At 35.9% G+C, this 25643-nt stretch overlaps 1 protein-coding gene across 1 annotated transcript in view; it reads left to right on the top strand.

Annotated features, from left to right (window-relative positions):
- CTTNBP2 (cortactin binding protein 2) overlaps positions 1 to 25643 on the top strand; it is a gene marked incomplete at both ends in the record, with an annotated part of 77511 nt that overhangs the window by 50900 nt on the left and 968 nt on the right. Inside the window, 17 exons of the mRNA XM_079536402.1 lie at positions 727 to 826; positions 2489 to 2639; positions 3708 to 3962; positions 6426 to 6543; positions 8507 to 8782; positions 10123 to 10218; positions 10631 to 10710; positions 11647 to 11733; positions 11817 to 11916; positions 13922 to 14074; positions 14354 to 14541; positions 17228 to 17406; positions 19876 to 20081; positions 20293 to 20478; positions 21802 to 21862; positions 22860 to 22992; positions 24736 to 24837. Of these exons, the coding sequence (XP_079392528.1) occupies positions 727 to 826; positions 2489 to 2639; positions 3708 to 3962; positions 6426 to 6543; positions 8507 to 8782; positions 10123 to 10218; positions 10631 to 10710; positions 11647 to 11733; positions 11817 to 11916; positions 13922 to 14074; positions 14354 to 14541; positions 17228 to 17406; positions 19876 to 20081; positions 20293 to 20478; positions 21802 to 21862; positions 22860 to 22992; positions 24736 to 24837 (2471 nt within the window). The remainder of the gene's footprint in view (positions 1 to 726; positions 827 to 2488; positions 2640 to 3707; positions 3963 to 6425; positions 6544 to 8506; positions 8783 to 10122; positions 10219 to 10630; positions 10711 to 11646; positions 11734 to 11816; positions 11917 to 13921; positions 14075 to 14353; positions 14542 to 17227; positions 17407 to 19875; positions 20082 to 20292; positions 20479 to 21801; positions 21863 to 22859; positions 22993 to 24735; positions 24838 to 25643) is intronic.

Below are 25643 nucleotides of genomic sequence, written 5' to 3'. Positions count from 1 at the left end.
GTATTTTCAAAGTAGAAGTTTTAGCTAAAGACTTATTTTTGTGTAGAATGAATTTGAAGATTTTAGAGCAGATTTAATGTTTTCTTCAAACTTAATTGCATTACATTAAAGTCCAGTATATAGATGAACAGCAGTCCAATTGCTGTGTAATTAATTCTCTTAATTAGCTTTACCTATTCTATTTAGCATGTCACTTTGGAAAAATTTGAGTCAAAAAGATTTGGGATTTTTTGTTGTTGTTGTTGTTTTGTTTGTTTGTTTGTTTGCTTGCTTTTGTAAGCTGACCTTATTAGTCATTGCAGTTCTGTGTCAAAGTGTCCTAAAACAAGGCTGGTCGGCCTGCTGTTTGAGTTCCGTGTAGCTTGTGAATGTTTCCAATTCAGCTGTCATTTTGGAGGTGTCAGTGTGACTGCTGGGTAGTTCAAATTTCCAGCTTCAGAAATATGGAAATGAGCTAACATTATGGAGTTGCCATTAGTGGCAGTTAATGGGATAATCCATTACTGGGATCTGGGTTAAACCATTTTGCAGTAGAGTGGTGCATTTTCAGCTCCCTTCTGCAAATTCTTCCAGAGCTTCTACTTTGGTTCATTAAAGTGTGGTGTATGGTTGAAAAAGACTGATGTCTGTTGCTCCAAGATAATGCTGCTTGAGCAGGTCTTATCTTCTGGTAGTTCTAACCACTTGTTTTTATTGCATCAGTTTGTGTTTATTCTCAATTTATAGATTGCGTGAGTTTGCTGCTGACTGCAGAAGCACAAGTTGATGCTGCTGATAAAAATGGCTTTACACCCTTGTGTTCAGCAGTTGCTCAGGGACATGTCAAGTAAGTCTTAACATTTTTCCCATCAGCTCTTACTCTAATTTATATGCACTTTACATTATGTTGTATAGATTGTCATTAAAATGTGTTTACAGCTAAGAACACACAAGTATTTAAATACCATTTATTGAAAGCAACTGCTCAAATTCATATTCACATATTCACATGCATTTCTGGTTTTGATACTTTCCTTTTTCTTTGTTGTTTCCAATTGCAGCTCTTAAGGTTGCTGAATGTGTGTAGTCTTAGTAACCAAAATATGATACTAGTCTGCACAGGAGTCATGCCTTCAAATTTCTTAATTTTCTTCATGTTGTCAGCTACAATACAGGAATTCACCGTAGGAGGAGAAAATAAATTATTTTTACATCATTTTTTTAAGCATAGAGAACTGTGATTTGTCATATACGGAGACAAGAAAGAACATTTACCTAAGTGTTTGTATGAGTGATAAAATCAAATACTTTAAACAATCAAAACAGATTTGGTTGTTTTTTCATTTTAAGGTTTAAGTTTTCTTCATCTCAGTAAGTTTACACAGAAAGTTATGTGTGAGTCAAAGAATATTTCTAAGAAGTTTTTCAAAATGTATTTACCATAATTTTTTGAAGCCCTTGTTTTAGAAAGATGGGTGTTCTATCACAGCATGATTGGAAAATTCTGTCATTTCTTTATACTGGGAAATAGTTTGCAACAGTTTGTCCAGATGATTTGTTTTCCTCTTCAGTGGAGGAGCTGAAAGTTGACACAGTGATTTTTTTTTTTTTTTTATTTTTTTTTTTTTTTCAGTTTTACTGTGTGTCATAGAATTGTAGCAAACAGAACTGGAAGTTGGAAGCAACTACTAGATAACCTCTTCCAGAGCACTTTTATCCAGAAAAAAAAGTCATCATAAGTGATTATATGGGTGTTATTTTATATTTAAACTCTTTCTGAACTGCAGAGAGAATAGACTAAAATTAATTTTTTTATGAAGTCTTCAGAGATGCTGAGAAAAGGTAGGGAAAGAGGGCTAACCCTATTGGGAAGAAAACTGGGCTTACATGAGGAAATGCAGGATCTTGGATCCAGTGCAAGCCCCTAATGAGAATTAAGTTCTCTTGACCCCTCAATCTACTCTTCTGTTCTATTGCAGTAGCTGCTACCAACACAACCTAAGACATCTTTCTGGGGTAGTTTCCATTTGCTGTCCCTTCTAGTTTACTTCTCTTCAGGTGGTATCTAAAGCTGGTCCTACCAAAAAACACAGCTACCAGGAGCTTGACGAGAGCAATTGGAGTTTCTGGGTGCCTGTTTGTTTGTTTTCTTTTTAAAACTATTTTAAAAATCAGTAGTCAGGAAAGAAATGCTGCTTTATTGGTCATCTCTCAAAAAGTTTTTATTGGCCCTTTGAAATTAAATGTTTTAAATTGACATTTTAAAATTATACGCACAGTAGTTTAATATTTATGGGTTTAAAGTAGTCCAATTCATTACTGTACCTGATATAAAAGTATCCCATATGCCTACGTATGTATGTGTATGTGACTGGTAAAATCATGGGCTGATCTCCTTCTATACAGTTGGTATTTTGCCCTCTTCAAATTAGATATTTAGGTATTCTAAGTTCTAATGATTTTGAATGTCAAATACAGGATAATTTTACTACCTTATTGTTTGCTGTAGGTGTGCAGAATTATTAATTATGTATCAGGCTGATATTAACCATGCTGCTGAAAGAGGACAGACACCTTTGTACCTGGCCTGCAAATATGGAAATAATGATTGTATTAAGCTCTTGTTGGAAAGAGGAGCAGATCGAACAGTAAAAACCAGTGTAAGTCAAAATAGTTTGTAAAGTTAGATTACATTGTACAATAATTGCAAACACCTAGAAAAAAATTGCGTTATTTATTCAAAGTTTTCTTTAAATCTTAAAAATATAATGTAATTTGAAATTAGTATCATGGTTTTGCATCATACTTTCTTTTTTTTAAGTTGTGTATTTTCTATAAAATCTCCTAAAGTACACAAGTTCCTTATGATTTTAGTTATGTCAGCTTCAGCCTGCAGTTTGCTGCAGCACCAGATATACAAAACAGAACTCTTCTGCTTTGTACTATGAACTATTTTTATGGTGCAGAGTTAGAATTTTCTTCCATTTTTTATGTTACGGTTAATTATTCTTGCCTTTGAAGGAAGCCCACCAAAATTTGCTAGCCAATATTATAAAGCCTAATATATTGTAAATGAAAGAATATGGCATAAAGAAATGGAGAAAGGGAGGATAATTGTTTCAAAGTTAACATCTAGGTACTGCTCTCTTCTGCTACTTTCTTGAAATTTTTCTGAAGATTTTTAAGTAAGCGTGACAATAAATGTGTGGTTTAGGCTGTCCAGAAACACTAATTCACAGTAAATTTTGCTCTTTTTACACTGGATTTTTTTAATTCATTTATGCTGGTTTTGGAAAGTAAGTATTTTTTTACTTGGGAGAAAGTTATGCTACGTGAAAATATCTGATAAATTGGTTAATGCAATGTGATACAGATTATTGATCATTAGTCGCGTTACTTTGGCACAAGATGAGGATGCAGTCTCTTAACACCACACACAGTCAAGCATCACTTAGACTCTTCTAAGAGTTTTGAAGTCTCTATTATCCTGTCCATGGAAAAATTGTAAAATTAGTGTGCTACATTTTCTTCTTTCTTTTTATACATATATACATGTATATTTATATATACAAGTAATTCAGTTTCCCGAAGGATAAATATGTTACTCTTATCTTTCAGTTTAATTTTCAAACAGAGTTTCAGAGTCATTCAGACTCATTGTTGATAGGAGTTCTGAAGACATTTTTCTGTGCTTGGTGGAAGTGTGCTTTTTGCTTTTGTTTCTTTAGGATGGCTGGTCACCCATTCATGCAGCAGTGGATTCTGGTAATGTTGACAGTCTCAAGCTCCTTATGTACTATGGAGAGCCAAACAATGGGAACTCTTTGGCTGATACGGAGCCTAATTCAAACTACTTTGATTTGGAGTGCAGAGAAGATGGCTGTAACACTAGAAGAAAACCTGTTATTTCTGCAGATCTCATCAACCATGCTGACAAAGAGGGTTGGACTGCTGCCCACATAGCAGCATCAAAAGGCTTTAAGGTCAGTCCATGTGAACAAGTTACAGTAACCTGCTAGAGTTTATGTGAGATAAATCCTCTTTTTTCACTGTGACAAACTAAAACTTGGGTGGCAAGTCTAATTTTCTTATTTAATTTGCTGATACACTTGACTGAATAGAGACAGAAAGATACTTCCTTTGGATCACTAACTGCAGAAGCTACATATCCAGCTTAAATGTGATGAATAATTATTTTCAAATGCACACTTCTGGGGAAATAACAAAAATAGAGAATATAATTAGCTGAGATTTTCAAAGCTAAGGTGATATGAATCTCTACCTAAATGCCTGTTGATTGGGTGATGTGTATTTAATATGGATGTTAGATGGACATAGTTAAATTGTCTTCAAATGTAACTGGAAACTATTGCTGGGAACAATTTCCCAGCAGGAAAAGGAATATTAATCACAGGGGCAGGGAAAATCTGATAAGGTGGGGACAAACCTGACGGATCTGATTGCATGTAGGAACATTTCTGGAGATGGAGTATTTCACTTGACCATTGACAAGATGTATTTATTTGTTTAGAAGCTGTCAGTCAGATCTCACTGTTAAATTTTTATCCAAGGAGAAAATGAAGAATGAATGCTGAACACAGAAGAATGAGTTTTAGAATAATACAGTCCAAGACTTCAGAAAGTATTCTGTGGTTGCAAGGCTAATTCAATTCTGTCATTAGATGTGCTTTTTCTCCTGACAAATTTGCTGTGATAAACTTGTAATAGCCACAGGTTTAAAGATATGTTTATTGTATTAAATGCGTTTTTTACTCAGTAAATACGTTTGGGATATTAAGAATATAGAAGTTGCTTAATAACCATTTTTAGTACTGTTAACTCTTTAGCTCCATTCTCTAATCCTTTACCTCCACTGCCAGTACCATGTCGTTCATAACTCTACATGATAACTGCATATAATAGTGCTGGTACTGCACAGGTTTTCAAGATTGATAGGCATAAATAATTTACAAGTGAACTATGTTAGAGTGTTTTAGCTACTGAATCACAGGCAACAGAGCCAAGAAAGCTTCTTATTGTACTGAGGATACGGACCTCATATTTTGTTCTATCCCACTTATTTTTTCCCTTCCTTTCTCCCTTCTTTTAGTGTCACCGTTCACTCTTTCTGCTGTCTTCCATCCATTCCATCTATTTGAGAGATGGTTAACTAACCAACCTGATGAGAAAATATGCTGCTTTTTTTTCTGATTAATTTTTCATGGCACATTTAGTTGGCTAATTGATTTTTGAAACATTCTGACAAGTGCTGGAACCACTATGCAGTAAAATTCTGTCTCATGGGGAGCTATAGCTTAAATGACTATTATGTTTATGGAATGTGTCAAGAGTATTGTATGTACTGGCAGAAGTCTTTCTGTTACAGCAGCTGTAAAATAGGTAACAGCAGCCAATCTTGAAACAATTCCCTGGTCTGAACTGGAACTTTTGCTAGCTGCTTCTACGTACTTCCAAGATTTGGTTTCTGTACTGTGACTAAATCCAGAAGTTAACAGCACAGTATTATGATAATTTGCAGTGGTGCATTTTTTTGATACGGATAGCTGTCCTTGAAATACACGTCTGAGGATGGCAGTGCTTTCATGCAGGCTACCCATACTGATGTCGAATGGGTGACCATTAGAAATCAGAACTTAATCAGTCTTCTGTCCACAGATCAAACAACATTTAAAATATAGTTGGGGGCTTTTTTCTTCTAGTTCTGAAAGACTTGTGTAATTGATTTTTTTCTTTTTACAGTATGATTGCACCAATCCAAATTCATCCACTAGTGCCTTGTTTCTAATTGAGTGTAGTGAATCTTTGCTTTTGTTAATCACATTACATATATTTTTAAGTCTTTGAATTTTAGCTGCCGGAAGGGAGGTCTGCAAGGTGACTTTAAAACCATTGTTTTTTCTTTCGCTGTCTGTCAGTTAAGATGTGAGGCATGAGGAATCGCATCCTTACTGAAATGCAAACTGGATTGCCATTTGAAAAGTTTTTTTATTTACTCTGTATTACACTTCAGAATTGCCTTTGAAAGCCCAGACCTTCAAAACAAAATATGTTGAAATGGCCACTGTTGTATCACATTGCAACATGTTGCAGGACTTCTGTTTCCTTATGTGAATATATAAACTTGTGGCCAGATGTTACGAATTGATCACTTCAGTGGATCAGCACTTGGTGTCTGAAGGTTGACGGTGCCTGGCTGTGTATGTTCTGCTTTTGCAAAATCTTGGTTTGAAACTTTCAAGACTACCATACAGTACACCTGCTTTTCAACGTAGTGAGGGACTTCATTTGGACACGTGTAGAAATTCTGTAGCTGGTCTTTGGAAATGCATGTGTAAGAATTTCAATTAGGTATCTTAACTGCATATTGATAGAAGGATTTGATATAGCAAATGGACAAGAAAATAATACAGCTCTTACCTTTGCAGAACTGTCTAGAAATCCTTTGTAGCCATGGTGGACTAGAGGCTGAAAAAAAAGATAAATGTAATCGAACATTACATGATGTTGCTACTGATGATTGTAAACATCTCCTAGAAAACTTAAGTAAGTAACTGCTATCAGCAATATGCAAAAATGTCTTTTGCTAAAGAACTTGTGGCTCAAAGAGGTGGAAATATTAAAAGGGAAGCCATCCATTTTTTGTCACCGTAAAATTTTTTTTTTTTAACTTAGCAGGTCAGTGTTCTCCAAATTTTGCAAAAGTTTGTGGTAAAATTTTATTGGAGAGTATTAAATGATTTATGTCTTTCTAATTTTAAACCACATGAAACACTGGTACACTGTACACATGCAAACATCAATATACTTGTAACATTTCTCAATTTAATGCTACTAACTAATTTTTCCAAAGCTATTTTTTTCCTTGACCTTCATTCTCACCTTTTCTTCTAATTCTTGCAGAAAAAGCATTGAGTGATGGATAGCTGTCATATTTCCTTAGGCTAACACAGTCATCTAATCTTTGAAAGCACTATTTTATTTGTCACTTGTTTATAGTTATGGGGATATTTTCCTTAATATTCAAAGGAAGTCTTAGAGAAAACATCAAACAATTTCTCTGTACCAGCATGAATAGCTTCTCTCAGAAGACTTTTTCTTTTTTTTTTTTTTCTGGAACCTGTCCTCTTCCTTCTCTTTAAGTTTTCTTAAAATCCAGTGAAGTGTGCTGGCCTGGGTATTTCTTGATTTACAGCTTAGTCCATCCACTCACCAATTCTTTTTTTCTATTTCTCTATAGTCAGAAGTACTGCCTTGGTAGATTCGTATTTCGTACACTTTCTTTTGTGTTCATGTTGTACAGTGTAGGTCTGTGATGAGTCAAGTTCATTGATTCTCAGGAAATTAGAGCAGCTTCATGAGCTGTTTCTGATTTTTTGTCTTCCACTGTTGCAATATCCTATAATTTTACACAGTTCACTTTCTGATAGAAACTTCTCCTTTGTGGTCTACTTTGTCAGACTGAAGCCAGTTTCCAGTAGCTGAATCTGCAGCCTACTAAGCTGATACTTGTATAATTTTTGTCAGTCCTAAAATCCTGTGTGTCTGGTCGGGCATATCACAAATCCAATTGCTTCTGTCAGCTTAGAACCCTTGGACTATGCTGTTTTTCTTTTAATTGCACTTATTTTCACTTTAAGGAATAATTTCTAAAAGGTATTGTTTGTGCAGTAGAGTTTGAAAATAGTTTCGTTTTCACTTTTAGTCGTCTGATTGATCCATACAGACTTCTATTGAATTTTATTCTAATCTTCAAAGAGTAAGGTTTAAAATAATTTAAATTGCAACAGAATGCCCCATCCCTGGAGGCATTCGAGGCCGGGCTGGATGTGGCTCTGGGAAGCCTGGTCTGGTGGTTGGCAACCCTGCACATTGCAGGGGACTGAAATTAGATGAGCTTTGAGGTCCTTTTCAACTCAGGCCATTCTATGATTCTATGAAATTATTTTGCTGTATTTTTCTAGTATGTGTATGTAAATTTTCTACTTTTCTTCTTTTAATGCTTTCTCAGTTTATTCACTAGCAAACCAAATACACAATTCTAAGTGGATTTCCTATCTTAGCTTTTATTTAAAGGCATTTGGCTTGGCTAACTGTGCTTTCCACTCGTGCAATTGAGCCAAAAAATTCCTTTTTACATTGATAATAAAACCATACACAACCACAATAAAGTGAAACATTGAGAAGCAACCTACCATCTGTCTTAATTTATAAGAAGTTAGTCTATAAAGAGGAAATACAAGAGTAAGTAAGTTTTGTCTTTCCTCCTATGATTTAAGTGATCATAATAATAATGATTTTTTTTGTAATAGATACCTTGATATTTGTTTTTCATCACTGCTTTGGTTTTGTGGTGACCTGTGCTCTGCTTACATTTGCTCTTCTGCAGCAGGAGTCACACTGTGGCTTTCCTTTTAAATATTAGATGTTATTCATCTTCAAAGTATAATAGTATAATTTTTATTGAGTTGTACAGTTTTTCTCATTTTTGTTTTTCTTTTTTCAACAGATGCTCTTAATGTGCCTGTAAGGATTTCAGTCAGTGGCATTGAACCAGCCCATTGTGGTACAGAGGAATTTGATACAGAAAATACAATATGTGCTTTAAATATCCGCAAACAAACAACATGGGATGATTTTTCAAAAGCAGTGAATCAGGCAGTGACAAATCATTTCCAAGCAATTGCTTCTGATGGGTGGAGGAGCCTAGAAGAGCTGTCATTTAATGGTGCTGCAGAATCCAACATTGGGCTCAGTGCAAGCAGTATATTATCTGTCAAACTAGGTATGAATACTGGTGTATTAAATAAAAGCAAAACTGAAATGTTTTCTTGAAATTGTGAAATCTTATTTCATCCCATGGTTTAAAATATACTTAAGGCTACTTTTGACAATTGCTGAACTTAAACAGTGCTATAATGACTACAGATTCAGTTAATAAAACATTGTTTATGCTTGCTGTTCAAGTATTACTCTAAAGGAGTAGAGCAAGTTAAAAAAAAATCTTACATTTCTTGATCTTTCAGATGTTAGACTAAGAAAAGCCAGTTCTGACTATGAAACTTTAAACATGCTGACATGAAAGTATCCATTAGTTTTAACTCAGTCTGGAGAAGAGGAGGCTCAGGGGAGACCTCACTGCACTCTACAACTTCCTGAAGGGAGGTTGTGGTGAAGAGGGATTTGGCCTCTTCTCCCAGGCAACGAGCAGGACACGGGGCAATGGCCACAAGTTGTACCAGAGGAGGTTTAGGTTGGACATAAGGAAGAACTTCTTCTCTCAGAGAGTGGTCAGGCACTGGAATGGCTGCCCAGGGAGGTGGTGGAGTCGCCGTCCCTGGCAGTGTTCAAGAGGCGTCTGGATGACGTGCTGCGTGATATGGTTTAGTGCTTGTGGTGGCAGTGGTGATGAGGAGACGGTTGGACTAGATGATCTTGTAGGTCGTTTCCAACCTTGTGATTCTATGATTCTATGATTCTAACTGTGTATTTAGTGTCATCTGGGGGAACATGGTGTCCAAAGTCAATTAACTTTTTACTCAATTTAGAAATCCAAAAGAGGTATCTTTATTACTTATGAAACAAAATTAGTTCAACAGAAGCCCACGCTATTGTCTGTTCAGTGCAACCAAACTGCACAATAAATCTAGACTGTAAATCATCAGAATAGGTGTAACAGAACATTCCCTGTTTTATGTAGTTTCACTTAACAAAGTAAAATATAAAAATATTTTTAAAGGATCAAAATAGTAAGAAAATAGTCCAGAATGTGGTAGTAGTAACAGCTGCATAGGCCACTGAAACTTTGTATGCATCATCTTAAGTGCTCCTCCCCAAGAAAAAACCCTGTTCATACTAGACTGGTTGAGTTACATTGTTTTACTGGAAAGGGAAAGGTAGTGCATCACCTGTAAAGATGTAAAGGCAGTCTAGCTATTCACTCATCTATTAGTTGGATGACATCAGTATCATCAGTCCTCTATCAAACAGTAGTATTACTGTGCACATGAGACTAATTTGTTTGTCAAATTGGTCAGTGTACACAGTCTCTGCAGGCGATGCCATATGCTTGAGTATGGGATGTTTTACATATTAAGGGAATCTCTCATTTTTTCTTTTTAACAGGAAACATTTCATGGTCAACAGGTCAGATTTTTTCCCAACCACCATGGGACTTTTTGAAGAAGAACAGAGCTGAACATATCACAGTGTTTTTGTTTGGTAAGTTTCAATTCATAATTTTCAGTTTTGACTGTTAAAACACTCAATGAAGTATTTAATTTCAGAATCACCACTGGATTTCTTCTTCAGTATCATTTAGAAATCAGAAATATCATATTTTGTTAATTCTTTAACTAGGCTTGAAAGGACTTAGAACGTTTAGAAAATGCAGTGGCACATAAAAGCCCTACTACCTATTCTGCATGTATAGTAGTATCTGTTTTACTTATGTCATGAATAACTGAATCTATGTTGATAGGTAAATGCTTTTAATTTCCACTATTTTAATTTATGTAGCCTATAATTTTAGTAAGTTATTGTTGATACTGTATAAAAAGCATGTGTAGCCCTTATACATACTTCTTAACATGAGAGATTTATTAAAGTATTTGCTTATCTCTTTCTTTTAAAGGACCTCAAGAAGGCTGCCTAAATAGTGTGACTTATGCATCTATGATCCATCTTCAGACTCTTCAGAACTACCTCCGCTTGGTGAGTACCAGTGCAGCTTCACTCCACATTGTTCATACGTGAAAATGTTAACAGAGCGACTAAAAAAAATGTGATCTTCTACTCTAGGAAAGAATGCAAAGATTTCTAGAAAAATGAAGTAGGACAAAAGTTGTTATGTTAAGATAAAATTCCCCTTAAACCTTCTCGCAGTAATTGTAGTTACATGAGGATATTCACTTCATTCTTTAAATAGCTGCCATCTGATAAACTGAGCTGCTCGAGAAAGTATATTAAAAGCTCTTCTATGTCTTATTTCCTTACAAAGTTACATAATTACAGCTTTCTAGGAAAAAGTAAATAAGCAGTAAGTAAGCAATTGAGACCTGGATTTTATGAACAGCTTTATCTATATATTTATATCTACTCGAGAGCTGCTATGAAGGGAATGCCTCCTATTTTATAATGTTGGCCCACAACATCAGAGGTGGATGCTGGCAGTATGACAGTAGAGGTTGAACCTTTCCACCAATATTTCATTAAATTCTGTTGCTGTGTGGTAGATGGCAGCAGAGGGGCAGTCTGACAAAGCGACTTCTAACATGGAAGCACTTATGAAGAAAAGGCCTTGCTTTCAGAGTGACCTAGGTATAATACATATATATACATGTGTATATATACATAAGTATAATACATATATGTATACATCTGATGTTAATAGATGGGTAGATTTCATAGCTCTCAGAAGTTATTTAGTATCTGAAAATGTAGGGATAATTGGGTCATGCATGTTAACATTAATTATCAAGTCTAAAATCTGCATAAATTCAGCTGTGTACTTGGATAGAATTTTGTTGTTTAGAAGAACAGCTGTGAAAAATATTTCAAATATGTCATACAAACATTGTCTATTTTAAATCTGACTCAAAGAATTCTGAGTCTGTGAACTTCCAAGAATAATGTATTGTTTATCTATAGGTTGAACAATACCATAATGTCATCTTCCATGGTCCAGAAGGGAGTTTGCAAGACTATATAGCGTATCAGATAGCAGCCTGCATGAAGGTATTAACACAAACACACAAGGTTAGTTAGTTTGTCAATTGGAGTATTCACCATTTCACCAAATCCATACATTTTCAACACAGCAAAAACAAGTGGCTGCAGGATCTACATGTGATATCATTAAAGTGGAAGTGGATGCTGGTTTCTCCAAGGAGCAGCTTGCAGAATTGTTCATCAGTAGTGGTAAGCTTATTCCATCAGTCTGATCTCAGTAATTGATAGGAAATGTTTTGTTCATACAAAGAAATGCATTAAAACATTTTGCTTAGTGAGTGGCCTGTTTTAACAGAAGACATACTTCTCTAGGTACTTGGCCAATAATGGTAAGAGTCTAAACTTTGAAGTAGAGCTAAGGTTCAAATGTACTGAATCAGAAAAAAATCTGCTATTGCCTAATTGTAGCCAATGTTTCAAAACATACGTGTTAGGGGAGTTATAATTGCTAGCTTTCTGGGAATACAAGTAGAGAAGGAATTCTTAAAAAGCCAGATCACTTCTTTTTGTTATGTGCTTGTTTAGTAGATGCTTATGTGTTGTCCTATACCAAATTTTTGTCACCTGGACAGGCAAATGTTAGTTTGCTTGTATTATGTCAATTGGTACAGGACAAAGTTGTAATTCTGTTCAAATGAATAACTTTCTATTAATGGATGTGAATAGATGCATGTGGACTAAATTCTCTTTAGTTGTGTGCTCCACAATAAAGTACCCTTAGAGTGATCCTTAGGTTTCACCTGTGTTAATTAGTAGTGATTAACCACTGGTAAGGGTAAGAAAAGAGTTCAGATTAGACAAATGAAAGCGTCAGTGAGAATAGATATTTTGGCTTAGTATCAACCATACAGTAATAATATAGTATATAATAATAATATCTAGCAATACATGCTGTAGATAAAATGACAGAGAGTAAAATGTAATATATAGTATAATATATTACGCAGAGATCATTAATATAAGAACCTGAAGGCTGATATGATGATGCTTTTTTTTCTCTTTAACACTGTTCAAATTATCTTTGGCTCAAATATGGTTTGCCTGTTTGAAAGCTAATCTCAGCTTTGTATCTGCATTTACCCCTTTGCAGCTTTCTCCTATTATTTTTTTTTCCCCAATCTGATTGGCAGCCTGAGTTTTAAAGTTTAGTTTGTATCTGTTTGCTCTCTTGATTTCTTTTGTGCTTGCTTGTTTTTAGTAACTTTCCCCTTGGTCATATTTACAACAAATGTATGTCTAGCATGTATTTGGAGTGCATTTTTGTCCTCTGTCAGAGTTTGTTTTTGCCTAAACAAAACAAGCTGAGAATGCATAATTTGATGGACCCATTTTTTTCCAGACTTTCTGTGTGCTTGTGCTTTGTGTATTATGATGAAGATTATGGTCTCCTCTGACTTTTGCACATTTTTTTTTTTTGTCATTTCACAAATTGTTACAACTGGTAGCCATTCTGATTTTGAGCTATTATTCAACATGTTCCTTGTTTAGATTTTTTTTAGTGCTAGTGGTGGCAATGGTGATGAGGAGGTGGTTGGACTAGATGATCTTGTAGGTCGTTTCCAACCTTGTGATTCTATGATTCTATGATTTCAACGTACGCTGTTGAAGTCAGGAGCAAAACTGAAATCTGAAATAATGTATCATTATAATGCTTATTAGATTCAGGTGCTACTGTTTGTAATTGTGCCTCAAACTGTCTCTGATTATTTAGATGATTCTTAGAGATACTGTTGGATCTTCTGAAGAGAGAAAAGTAGCAAACAAGTAGTTTAATCTTTCAGAACGATTAAGTTTCCTACGAATGCGGAATATTCCAGAATATTCTGTGTCCATTTATCACTACATGGAATGAAGAGTAGATGTTAAAAGTTCAGGACGATATCAATTGAATGTAACAACTGAAATAAATGTTTCCAGATATCTTTGCTGTTTTGCTGTTTATTTGTGGAAATCTTTCCTATATATGAATTTTGGTGTTCTTTTTTTAATATGGCTTTCATTTTTTTATTACTGTACTGTCCGAGATTCTTTCCATTGTTTTCATACATCTAATTTTGAACACTGTACAGCTTCCTCTGAACTTGTTAACAGGGAAAAAATTGGAAAAACAATTACTTTGTGTGAGTATCTGTAGAAGCTGTGTACATAAATAACTTTTTGATAAGTAGGCATTCATGAGCTTTTTATATTTCAGCTTGTCTGGTTCCAGTTAAACAGCCTCCTGTAAGCAAGACAACCATTGTGATTTTAGAAAATCTGGAGAGAGTATCTTTATCTGAATTACTTGGAGATTTCCTGGCACCTCTTGAGAACCGTAGTTCAGAAAACTCTTGCACTATTCAAAGAGGTATTTAAAGAACTTGAGTTGAATAAATGTTTTTATTGCAGATCAGTTGTATTATAATACGTGAAAAACGGGGAATTTAGAAAAGAAAAATATAATTTGTTCTGATTTTTTTTCTTCTATTGAAAAATACAGCTGGCTAAATACACCATGTTAAATTTTAAGGGTAATTTATATGTCGTGTCATTTTTTTCTTTCAAATAAAGTCACTGCTTCTTGCTTTCATATGACATGTAGAAACATTTGAGTGTTTCAGTAAAATTTGTAATGGTTCACTTTTAGCAAATGGAGCTTCTGGTGCCTTTTACTTTCATGAGAACTGCTTTTTACTGGGGACAATCGCCAAGTGTCATCTTCATGGATCTGACCTGCTAGTCCAGCAGCACTTCCGTTGGGTTCAGCTTAGGTGGGATGGAGAACCAATGTGTGGCTTGCTTCAGAAGTTTTTAAGAAGAAAGGTTATAAACAAGGTAAGCAGAACTGGAATCAGCTTCTCTGATTTTGTTCTTCACCAAGTCTGAAATATGTACAGTGGTAATGTCAAAAGTTGATCAGATAACTGAATTGTTTCAGGGAAAAAGCCAAACCAAAGTAAAAACACATTTATTTACAGGAATATATGCAATATCTGTAAATGTTGTGCTTGGCTTTAATATAGGAAGGTGTGTGTCTCTGGTTGCATGGCATTGGTTGGCTGCAATAATGATACTGCTTATAGTTGCTTATCTCTTGTATGAAATATGCTTAATTGCTGTTTTTCTTCTTTTGTGTGAGTATGATGAGTAAGAATCTGTTCAGCAAATGTAAAATCCCTTTCTCAAGGAATTATTTTGTACATCACAAATAAGATAGTTATATGCTCTGTGTGTATTGTGTAAGCTTTATGCAGCTAAAAGAGTTTTAATAAGCAGTTCAATAGGAAAGAAAGGTGAAAAACATCATTTGGGAGGTCATTTTGAGCCAGTAGGCCTGCTGAAGTTGCAACAAAGTCCAAAAGAGAATTAAAGATGGAAGCCTGTTTTAAAATGAATAAATAAATGGGGGATAGGAAATGAAAAAGATAGATGTGGCCAAAAGCAGAACAGTAATTTTGAATGTTATTTGGAAAAAAAAAAAACATTCCTGTGTGATAGCAGCTATTGCAGACAGTCAGGCAGTGTTAGAGAGTGGGAGGGGAAGTTTAATCAGAACAGCTGCAAAGGAAGATAATCTTGGCAGCAGAGTTTTGGACAGACTTAAAAAGGGAAATTGTTCTAGGAATAGAAAAAACTGTCAGTAGTGAAGAGTCCTGATCTGGGACAGCAGAACTAGTGTCAGTTGAGTTTACAGCTGTACGTATCTTGGTTATCCTTGGAGATGCCATCCTTTTCACCCTGTGCCACAGTTCTCATCTATAAAAGCTTACTGACTTGGAGAGATTGAGAAGATGAAATTTCAGTAGTGATAATGAGAAAGTTTTAAAACAGTCCTAAATATTCTTTGATTACCGGAAGCAGGGGTACAGAATATAAATGGAGAGTAACATGGGATGTATCAATTAAACTCTTAACAAATTACTTGGATTACATTTTTTTCAGGTTCTTTTTTCTCATGTTTACTTTTATTCTGCAAGTGTTAAATCTTTATGTCTGCACTGATGTGGTAGGCAGAAATGGTGAGTCATTGTCTGGCTGAGGGTCTGAATGGTTTCCAGACTCCTTGCAAAGAATGACAGCAAGTAGCAATTGCGTGTGGGCAAGGAGGTGGGATGGTTGAAATTGCTGTCTTGCAAACACACGGTAGTGTTGAAATGAGATATAGACCAGAGGATGGTGCAATATGAGTGCATATCAGAATTCTCCATGCACTTGAAGAGAAAAGCTTGAGAATACAGCCTACACTGGAGAAGGTCTAAAGTGGGATCGAAGCCTGATCTTAGGACAGGAGCACTGTGATTCTAGATCATTTGAGATCAGAGAGAAGGACTTGTCCTCAGCTGAGTACAAGGCCAAGCAATACACTAAAGCAGATAATTGCAGGAGCAGTGGTGCTCTGACTTGGTCACAGACATGGCTTGGATCCAAATTCCTCTACCAAACTGCTTTACTTACCGGAATGATGACAGCATTGTGTGCCATGTCATCTTCAGACTATTTTGTTTATGCTAAAAGCAGTCCTTAGTCTCATAGAATAAAGACAAACAATGTGAGAAGTTTGTACCTCTGACTAGCAGAATTTGGATAGCACTCTCATTAAGGTTTCTTCTCCAAAGCATGTATTCTGATGGTGACTATTTTAAGGAAAAAAAAAAAACAAACAAAAAAACAACAAAGCAGATGAATTTGTTTTTAGAACTATTTTTAAGACTATTTTAAAGGTCCATGCTCTGTATTCTAATAACTAGTTTATGCCTTAATGTTAATGTTCTCAGATGAAAAGTTCTTTTTCTCCTTGTTTCATTAGGATACATGGGAACAGTTGAAGTGTTTTTCTCTATTAACATTAGACTCTTCAGCTGTAGATTCTGTGGGAGCTGTTCAAGGAGCTCTGGCTTCAGTGCTGTCTAATACTGCATCTTTTAAAGCTTCCTCCAATTCAAACTGTTCCAGAATATAATCCTAGGACTAGCATGATGAGGACTAATTTGGACTCACATGAGCTAAAAGATTTTTTCTGGAAAAAAAGATTTTTCTTTTACCAAGGAAAATTCCTTATTAGTACTAAAGATAAGACCAAGTTAGAAATCTGCTGAGTACGTGCCTGGATCAGGCATACCTGTTTGGTTGGATGGTGTATTCCTTTTTATACCCAACTTTTATTATATATATTGCATATGGTAGATGCCTCTTGTATCTCTAATCTTTAATGTCATATAAAATAAAGTGCACTCAAATTTGTTTGTTTCCTACATGAGAATAGAAGCATGTCAGCTCATTGATAAGGAGACATATTGTTGGGGAAATAAGAATGTAACAAGATTTCAGTATACTCCATAAGCAAGTTTGAGCAGTTATTGTCTGCACTTGACTTTCATGATAGGAGAGGAAAGAAGAAGAAAGAGAGGAAAGGAGAGAAAAAAAGGTTGGGGGGGACCAGGCAAGTTTTCCTGTGGTGTTCAAAGGAAGTGTTTGCAGCAGAGATCTAAAGTTGTGTCAACGTTCCTTTCTCTTCCTGCAGTTCAGAGGCAAACTACCTCCTCCATGTGATCCTGTGTGCAAGATCATAGACTGGATTCTCGCCGTTTGGCACCAGCTGAACTCTTGCTTATCTCGTCTCGGAGCGCCTGAAGCTCTTATGGGGCCAAAACATTTCTTCTCTTGTCCAGTGGTGCCAGGGCATGGCCAAGCAACAGTGAAGTAAGATTCCTGTTTCCTGTTTAACACTGTTCAGTGCCACCTACATACTTATTACAAATGTAGTAATTATTTTTCTCCCCAAAATCATCTGACTCAACATTCTTGGAAGTATTTAAGTGGAAGTTAGTGAAAGTTAACTAATCCCTGTAATGTCTTTTACAGCGGTGACATGTAACCTGACTCTTCATTTTAACCCAGTTTTTGTTTGCTAATAATCAATTATTATCAATTTCAACTCTTTGAAAAGGTAGATAATAGCAGGACAAGGGGAAATGTTTTAAAAATCAAGGAGAGAAGATTTAGGTTGGATGTCAGATGAAGTGCTTTGCAATGAGAGTGGTGAGGTGCTGGAACAGGCTGCCCAGAGAGGTTGTGGATGCCCCGTCCCTGGAGGTGTTCAAGGCCAGATTGGATGGGGCCCTGGGCAGCCTGGTTTAGTATTGGATGTGGAGGTTGATGGTCCTGCCTGTGGTTTGGGGGCTGGAGATTCATGATCCTTGAGGTCCCTTTCAACCCAGGCCACTCTGTGATTCTGTGATAATTAAAAAGTGCAGCTGCAGTGAGTGCTCACTAGCCACTTCTAATTTAGCTGCACAACGCCTAACAGTAAAGTCATGTAACTAGAAATAAATAAATGTAATTAGCAACTCAGTGGTAGGTGTCAGTTCAGTCTATTAGCGACTCCTGTCCCCTCGCCCCTCCTCTGCACTGCTATTCTGCTGCTTTTTGCATTTGTTAAAGCTTCACTGATTCACTTCAATATATTAACATAGTAGACAGCTATCTAGAAATTGAATTTGTTCTGAGCTGGCTGTTAGCACGGGGTAAGTGGTAAAACCAGCAGCTGGGAAGAGGGAAATTGTTTCGTGCTGTGTGCTGGTTCACGTATTTCATGTGTTTTGGAGCATAGGCAGAATAACTGAGGAAAATTTTGGCAACTTTATTTCCCTTGTTTTTGATCTAGAGAATTAATGATGATATTCCAACAGGAAAGGGATTCTTTTCACAGCTTATTTTCAGGGGTGGAGGATGCTAGATCTTTCCAAAATATCAGTTGTATCAAAGCACTGGGGAGTTTATCAAGATGTGCACAAATGAAAACCAAACATAGGACTGAATTTAAACGTGGTGGGAATATAATTTAAGACAGAATAGCACTCCACAGCCCATCAACAGTCAACTGTTAGATTAAATGAGCTAAACTAATTTTTAGCTTTGCAACATTCATTGCTGACCATTCATGCTAGCAGTATTGCGGAATGTCAGAAGTTTACATAACTTCACCTCTCACCTTCTGCTTATAGTTCAGCAGTTACATGTACTGGTGTTTACTTCCTCAAGTCAGCTGCTAGAAGCAAACTCTAGACACATGGAATGGTGTCTATAACATGATGGCTTCCAGGAAAATCTTAAATATGTATTAGACAACTTATTTTATTAACAGTGACAGTTATTTTGCTGAGTAATACAACTTTTATCAGTCTTATCTCTGTGCTTTGTTGCACGGCTATATGTCACAAATTATAGGTCTTATGTTTCATAACTAACCAAAAAATATATAGGAAATGATTCATGCAGTCTAAAAAAAAAAAAAAAAAAAAAAAAAAAAAAGTTGAATTTGATTTTTAAAAGATTATTTTAGATGTGAGATGTGCCTTACTGCTGATGCTCCTAGCCATTTTCCCTCGAGAATTGTAAGCTGTGACAACTATCATTCATTTATTTCCTAATACCCTTTTTTTTCTTTCACTTCCGTGCTATAAGGGTGTAATATTTCTTTCTTAAGCTAAAATGTCACAAGAACCATATCCCATCTCATCAATTTTTTGTAATCAGACCCAGTCTCTAAACCAGACAATCTGGAAAATCCACAGCATCCTGGAAACGCGTTTCGCCATAGATCAAATAAACAAAACAAGAGTGGGAGAGATGCAGCTGTATGAATAGAAAGGTCTTGTAAGCTGGACAGGCTTGGAAATGGAAGAGTACTGGAAAGGATGCAATCATGACTGAATAGCTTCTTTTTGCTACCCTGGCAGCAAATAGGCTATGAGTGAACACCTGCAAACATGGAAACTTCTCCATGCAGTGGCAAAGGTGAAAGGTTTTGTTGTTGATGGGACGGGTGTTTCTGGTGCTTGCACATCTTTCTGGGATGTTCTTTAAGCCCTACAGCCTTAAGCTTATGCACAAAAAGGATATTTTGCATTGGTATTTGCAGGAGGAAAAGCATCAGATGGTGAATAGTTTGCCAAAGAATGTGAAAAAAAAACTTGGTCAAGCATTTAAATATAAAGCAAATAAATGAAATTTCTCTAATCAAATCAGTACCTTGCTGATATGGAATATAACATTCAAAATACGTGAGCTTCCTGAAAGCACAAAATCTGATACATTACCTGAAATATCAAATCTGGAGTTTTCTTCATTTTCTCTGAGGTTAAAGGATTGTTTGTGTATCATCTACAGGTGGATGTCCAAGTTATGGAATGTTGTGATAGCTCCCAGAGTTCAAGAAGCAATACTCTCCAGAGCCTCTGTGAAAAGACCGTCTGTACCAGGGCAAACAATGGCCAAAAAAAATCCTAGCCAAGGTCAACAGGCTGTTGTTAAAGCTGCTCTCAGTATCTTGCTAAACAAAGCCGTTTTGCATGGCTGTCCTCTACCCAGAACAGGTAAGTGTGAGCAGTGTGGAAAGCAAGCAGCTATACGTTGCCAAAGTGAAGCTTTCAAATGTTTGGTTCCTTTTATAAAATTTCCATGAAACTTAATTTTGGTAATGAGGGGGGGCATGTTGTTAAAAGCTAACAGGGATGTATGTAGCAGTCAAAGAAACGCTCTTTGCAACGCTTGGTTCTTTCTAACTGTGTTCTATTCTTGTTTCAGAGTTAGATAATTACATAGCAGATTTTAAGGGTGGAAATTTTCCCTTATCCATGGTTTCGAGCTACAAAAACTGTAGTAAGAAAAGAGGAGAGAATGCTTCTTGGAGAAAAGTGAGCACAAGTCCTCGCAAAAAGACAGGCCACTTATCCTCCCAGTCATGGAACAAGCAGGATATAAGTAGCGAAGGTAAAGTTTTCTGCTTTGAACTGTGTGGGAAAAGAGTGTGGGGTATAAACTGGGTAACTTTTTTCCACGTAACAAAACAATTTTCTATTAAATAGCACTTGTGGTTTTGTTTACTGGCTTAAAAAAGTATTCACCTTTTCTCCAAGTTGTTTCTTTGTGGCTATGAAGTATCCTAATTCTTCTCTAGTTTGTTCTAATGCCCTTCCTGTTGCCTGGCAGTGAGGCAGGCCTCGGCTCTGATGATGGGAGACAGAGCAGTGGTTTCGCATCATACTGCCTACAGTGATCTTCCTCTCTCCTAGATGTGAGAAGACTTCATGACTTGATTGTTTCCTCCAGCCCTTCAATCTGATTTACAACACATACAGAATGCTTTGGGGTTTTGTTTTGTTTTTATGTATACATGTGAAAATTATATTAGTAGCTGACACTTCTGAAATGTCTTTTCACCTCAAGATCATAAGCCATCTAACAAGCAGTTGTTATGAACACCTGTCATCTGGCTGTATATAGATGCAGTATTTGTTCCTTTATGAGTACACATCTATCTGGAAGAAAAAAAACAGGAAAACTTGTAGAGGACAAAATCAAATTATTTATTTTGCTTTCCGAGAAGCTTTCCCTCCCCCATTTTATAAACAGTAAGATTCTAGCCTCAATTGCTTTTATATAAGTCTGCAGTACTGATGTTAAGTACTTTTCAATGTTAAACTGAACTCAGCTCTTCTTCTGAAAGAAGTCTGCTTTAGCTGAACTGCAAATCTAACGTTCCAGTTCTGCTTTGTAGTTCACTTGTAAGTAAATCTATTCCCTCTAAGAGGATTCGAAGAACTCAAATGAACATAACCTGGAGTAGGATGGTTGAACGTACTTTGGATATTTTTGAAAGCAAGTTAATAATTGTCCAAAAATATATATATATATATATATATTTTTAGCTAGAGTAGCCTTTCATTTCTATGCTTTTCCTATTCCAAGTAAGGGCAGGTTGTGTTGTTGTTATTTTTAATGAAGTTAAATCTTTTCTCACTAATGAGTGGCTTCTGTTTGAGAGAACCAGTAGGTGTGGATCAAGTGCCTCACACCATGAACTCTTATTTGCTGTTCCACAAAAGCATTGGGCATCACTGCCATCTTAGCTTTTCCATATGGTCCTACAGCTACTCTAACAAATGTCAAGGAAAGAATTACAATCTTTAGAAGACTCTATTGATGTAAGAAGCCAGTAAGAAGCTACACTTTTCCCCATTTATTACACATTTAATAATGCAGAATTTAACGAACATAATAATCCACTAATAAGCCAACCTCTTTTTTCTGCAGGTATAAAATCTAAGACCATGTTGCAACCGAACTGTAAGAAAAGAGCTTCTCTTGCCACTAAGTAAGTGGCATGGCATCCATGGCATGTGTAACACTTAGAAAACAATAAGGATGTTGAAATTGTGTTGTTACCCTGCACGTTAAAATGAATATCTGAAGAAGTTGTGTATGATGATGTGGTGGTTTTACATCTGAAGAAAAGAATGCTTTTCAATTTCATGTTGAGAGAAAACAAAATTTGCATACTTCAGTGTAATTTTAGAATCCATTTCTGTAATTCAAACCTTGCACCTCTTTATGTTCTTTTTATGTAACAGAACAGCCTATGACTTAAGAATATTACGTAACAAATGCTCTGCCACAACAAGCCAACCTTAGGCTTTTTTCACATGGCATTATGACGAAAAAAACCCTCATTTAGCTCTTCTGCCTACTGAATGGAAATGTGGAGTTTTGTACATGCATTTAATTCATACAGTCCAATTAATACTGAGTTTCTCAATGGAAGGGTATGAATGGGGATAATAGGGTGATAGGGAGCTGTACCTGAGATTTTACTTCCGTCTGAAAGCTTGATTCCACCACCACATTCACACGTTCACAGGCACAAGCAGTGTAGAATTCTTTGTTTTTCCAGTATGTTGACTTTTAAAAAGTCTAGGTGCTTGGAATTAAGTCCAAAAAAGAGATGAGAATAAAATTGATTGCTCCACTGAAAAAAGAGGAGTCTTTGAACGCAGAGGTTAAAAGAGTTAAAAAAGTCCTTTGTTAAAATTTCAGAATGGAGAGAATAATTTGAATAGAAATGACATTTATTAAGATATAGCAAATATTTACTCCTATTTATTTATTTATATTTATAAATATTTATAAATATTTATTTGTTCCTGCTACCGAGATATTTTGTTCCATTGGTGGTTTTTAAAATATTTGGGAAGAAATTTCTATTTTTCAGTTTTGTTTAGCATTTATTTTAAAACTCTGCTCAATGGCTTAATTTTTGTTGTTTTCCCTCTTGGTTTGTGTTGTTGTTGTTCCTGCTGTTGTTTTTTCACTAGATCTTCAGAGAAAGACCAATTGAGAACATTGAATCTAGAGCAAAGGCTGTCCCTTGGTTCTGATGATGAAGTAGATCTTGTGCAGGAACTTCAAAGTATGTGCTCCAGCAAATCTGAGCCTGATATAAGCAAGGTAAACACACGGTTCTTAAATAATTTACATCATTAGTACATGCAGCTGTTTGCTAAATGGTTAAAATAAATTTTTTACACGTCAGTTCAAGAACTGAAGAAAATTATGAAGTTATTTTGCAGTTATCCTAAGTCAACTAATAAATTGTACATTTGAGGAAGACTGTTCTGGTTTACTATATGTTATTTTAAATTACACCCTCACTGTCTTGAATCCTAGAGGTTTTTGCGTTAGAAGCTAAAATTTATTAGTTCATAAGTACTGGAGACAGTAGCATTCTCTGCATTATTGTTCATCTTTGTCTGGGAAACTTTTTTTACAGTCTTAAAAGACCCAGAAAGGATTTCCTCATAGGCACTTCATGTTTTGTTTCTTGTAATCCCATTAGGCATCAGAGAACTGGTTTTAAGCTCGTCTGCTGCGAAGCAAAATTAAGTTTTGCTGCCCCACACAAGAAAGAATGGATTGACAGTATTCTTTTCCTACAAAAATAGGAAAGAGGCTTGAAAGACTCCCAGATTTGGGACAGGAGTTTTAAGTGTCTATGGAAGGCTTTTTGGAGCAGAGCGTAGAACCATGGATCTTACCTTTCCTTCCATACCAAAAGCTTCCAGAGCTCCCTGTAGCTGTGTCTGTATGTTCTTTTCCAGGTTTCCCTGCTGGCAGTGTTCTCACTGCAGTAGTTGATCCATGTATTTTGAAATACAGAGCAGCCATTCTTCTCCAGTCCAAGCCTGTTTTTGACTCAGGCTGTCCATTATATCCTCTAGATTCTCCTCGAACAGCAATTCCATTAGTTTTTCCTTATTAAGCAAGCTGCTTGTTCTTAGAAAATAACCACACTTTTATTAAGAAAAGTATGTTTGGGAAGATTTTTCAACCTATTTAATTACATCTTTCGTTAAGTTTTTTTTGTTGGTTTTGGGAGTTTATTATTATTTGGTTGTGGGATTTTTTTGTTCTTTGATTGATTTTATTATTTTTAGTTTAAAACTTACAATATTTATGTGAGTTCCATGGCCCACACTGGTCAGATAATCCTTAGTCAGCAGGGATTTACTATCAGCACTTGACAATATGGGATGTGCTAAAGAAATGGCAGTGAACTTAAAATTGTGTTCAATAACATTTAAGATGCAATTGCTGGTTGTTGACAATTCAAGGAAATGTGGGTTAAATGAGGAAGGAGATAGATGTCACTGTCTTTTGTTCAGTTTCCTCATCATGGGTGGAACCATCCATGATTGTAATTTCTGTTGTTAATTCCCCAGCTGCCTAGTAGAGCTTACAGAAGTGAGGATGCTGTTGCATGTTTGCTTTGCGTGAGGTAATTCGGGGCTGCCACCAAAATAAGTACATCAGCTTTCTGATTTGCTCTTTCACTGTATGTCCTGCCGTCTCCGTTGTGACGGGATTGAGTACTTTTGCAGTTGCAGAGTGAATCGGGTCAGCTCACCCCAGATCAAAATATCAAGGTTTCAGTGAGATCAGAAGGCTGATCATATTGTATCTGTTTCTGCATGCTCACAAGTTTCGATGGAAAATATCAAGAAAGAAACGTGATGGGAGAAGGAGAATGTGATCATTCCTTTCTGTAACATCCTTGGAGCTGGTTAAACTCCTTGGGTGTTTGTGCATAACACCAAACGGGAACTACAGGATAATCAAGACTCCAAAACGTACAAAACAGAAACGTGATTTCTGCTGTGAATAAATCTTCACCTTTTTCTTCTCTTTTTTTAGATTGCAGATTCTAAGGATGCGCTACTGATGTTCAGTAACTCTCAGAACAATCCTGTATTTTCAGCAAGTGGTACTAACCCAAGCAAAACAATGAAACAAAAGGTGGGTCAGACTTTTATAGCAGGGTAGGGAAGGTGGCTGTATTTCAGGTCTCTAAAATTTGAGTTCTTGGTTGGATCCCAAGAATCAGTGTTCCAGTGCCCTGTTTATTGCAAGAATTAACTGTCACCATTCTTAGGAAACTTGGTGGCACACCATGCCGGGCTTTCTCCATGTGTCTTAATGGAAATTAAAGGTTCATTAAACAATGGATGTATTTATTTCACAGTTTTCGTGTTTATATAAAGCCATCTACCTAGGCCAAGTATCCTTAACATTCCTTCAGCTTTGTAAGCCCTGGCTTCATTTGATTTTTTTTTTTTTTTTTTTTTTAACAATTGAAGCTATTTAATAAGTTTGCAAAAGCTGAAAGCTTTTTAAAATTCTTAATATAAAATTGCTGGGTCGTGGTTTGTTTTTAAACCATCTTCTGCAGTGATTACCAATCATTACTACCTAGCTATCTGTTGCTGTACAGCTGTCTTGGCATATTATTTAGGAGAGATCAAAATAAGCCCATTGTAACAAAGTTGGTGCTTCTGGGAAAAGGTACTCTGAATTTGAACAAACTTTACTAACTGAAGGGCAGTTCCACAGTGGGAAGGTGCATTGAATACTGCTGGAAGACAGAACAGATCCACTAACTTTTTTTCTTTTCAAAAATGGAAAATAATCATTTGTGGTTTCTAGACATGTTTATTATAAAATACACCCACTTTTTTTTTTTTTTTTTAATGATAAATTCCTTTTCTTTCCTGTTTTTTAAACAGTGAGAGATCCTTTGAGCATACAGCTCAATTAACCTTAAC

The sequence above is a fragment of the Tetrao urogallus genome, assembly GCF_951394365.1.
Source record: "Tetrao urogallus genome assembly, chromosome: 1".
Lineage (NCBI taxonomy): Eukaryota > Metazoa > Chordata > Aves > Galliformes > Phasianidae > Tetrao > Tetrao urogallus.
Note: the sequence above shows the minus strand (reverse complement) of the source record. Positions and strands in the feature narration are given on the sequence as shown.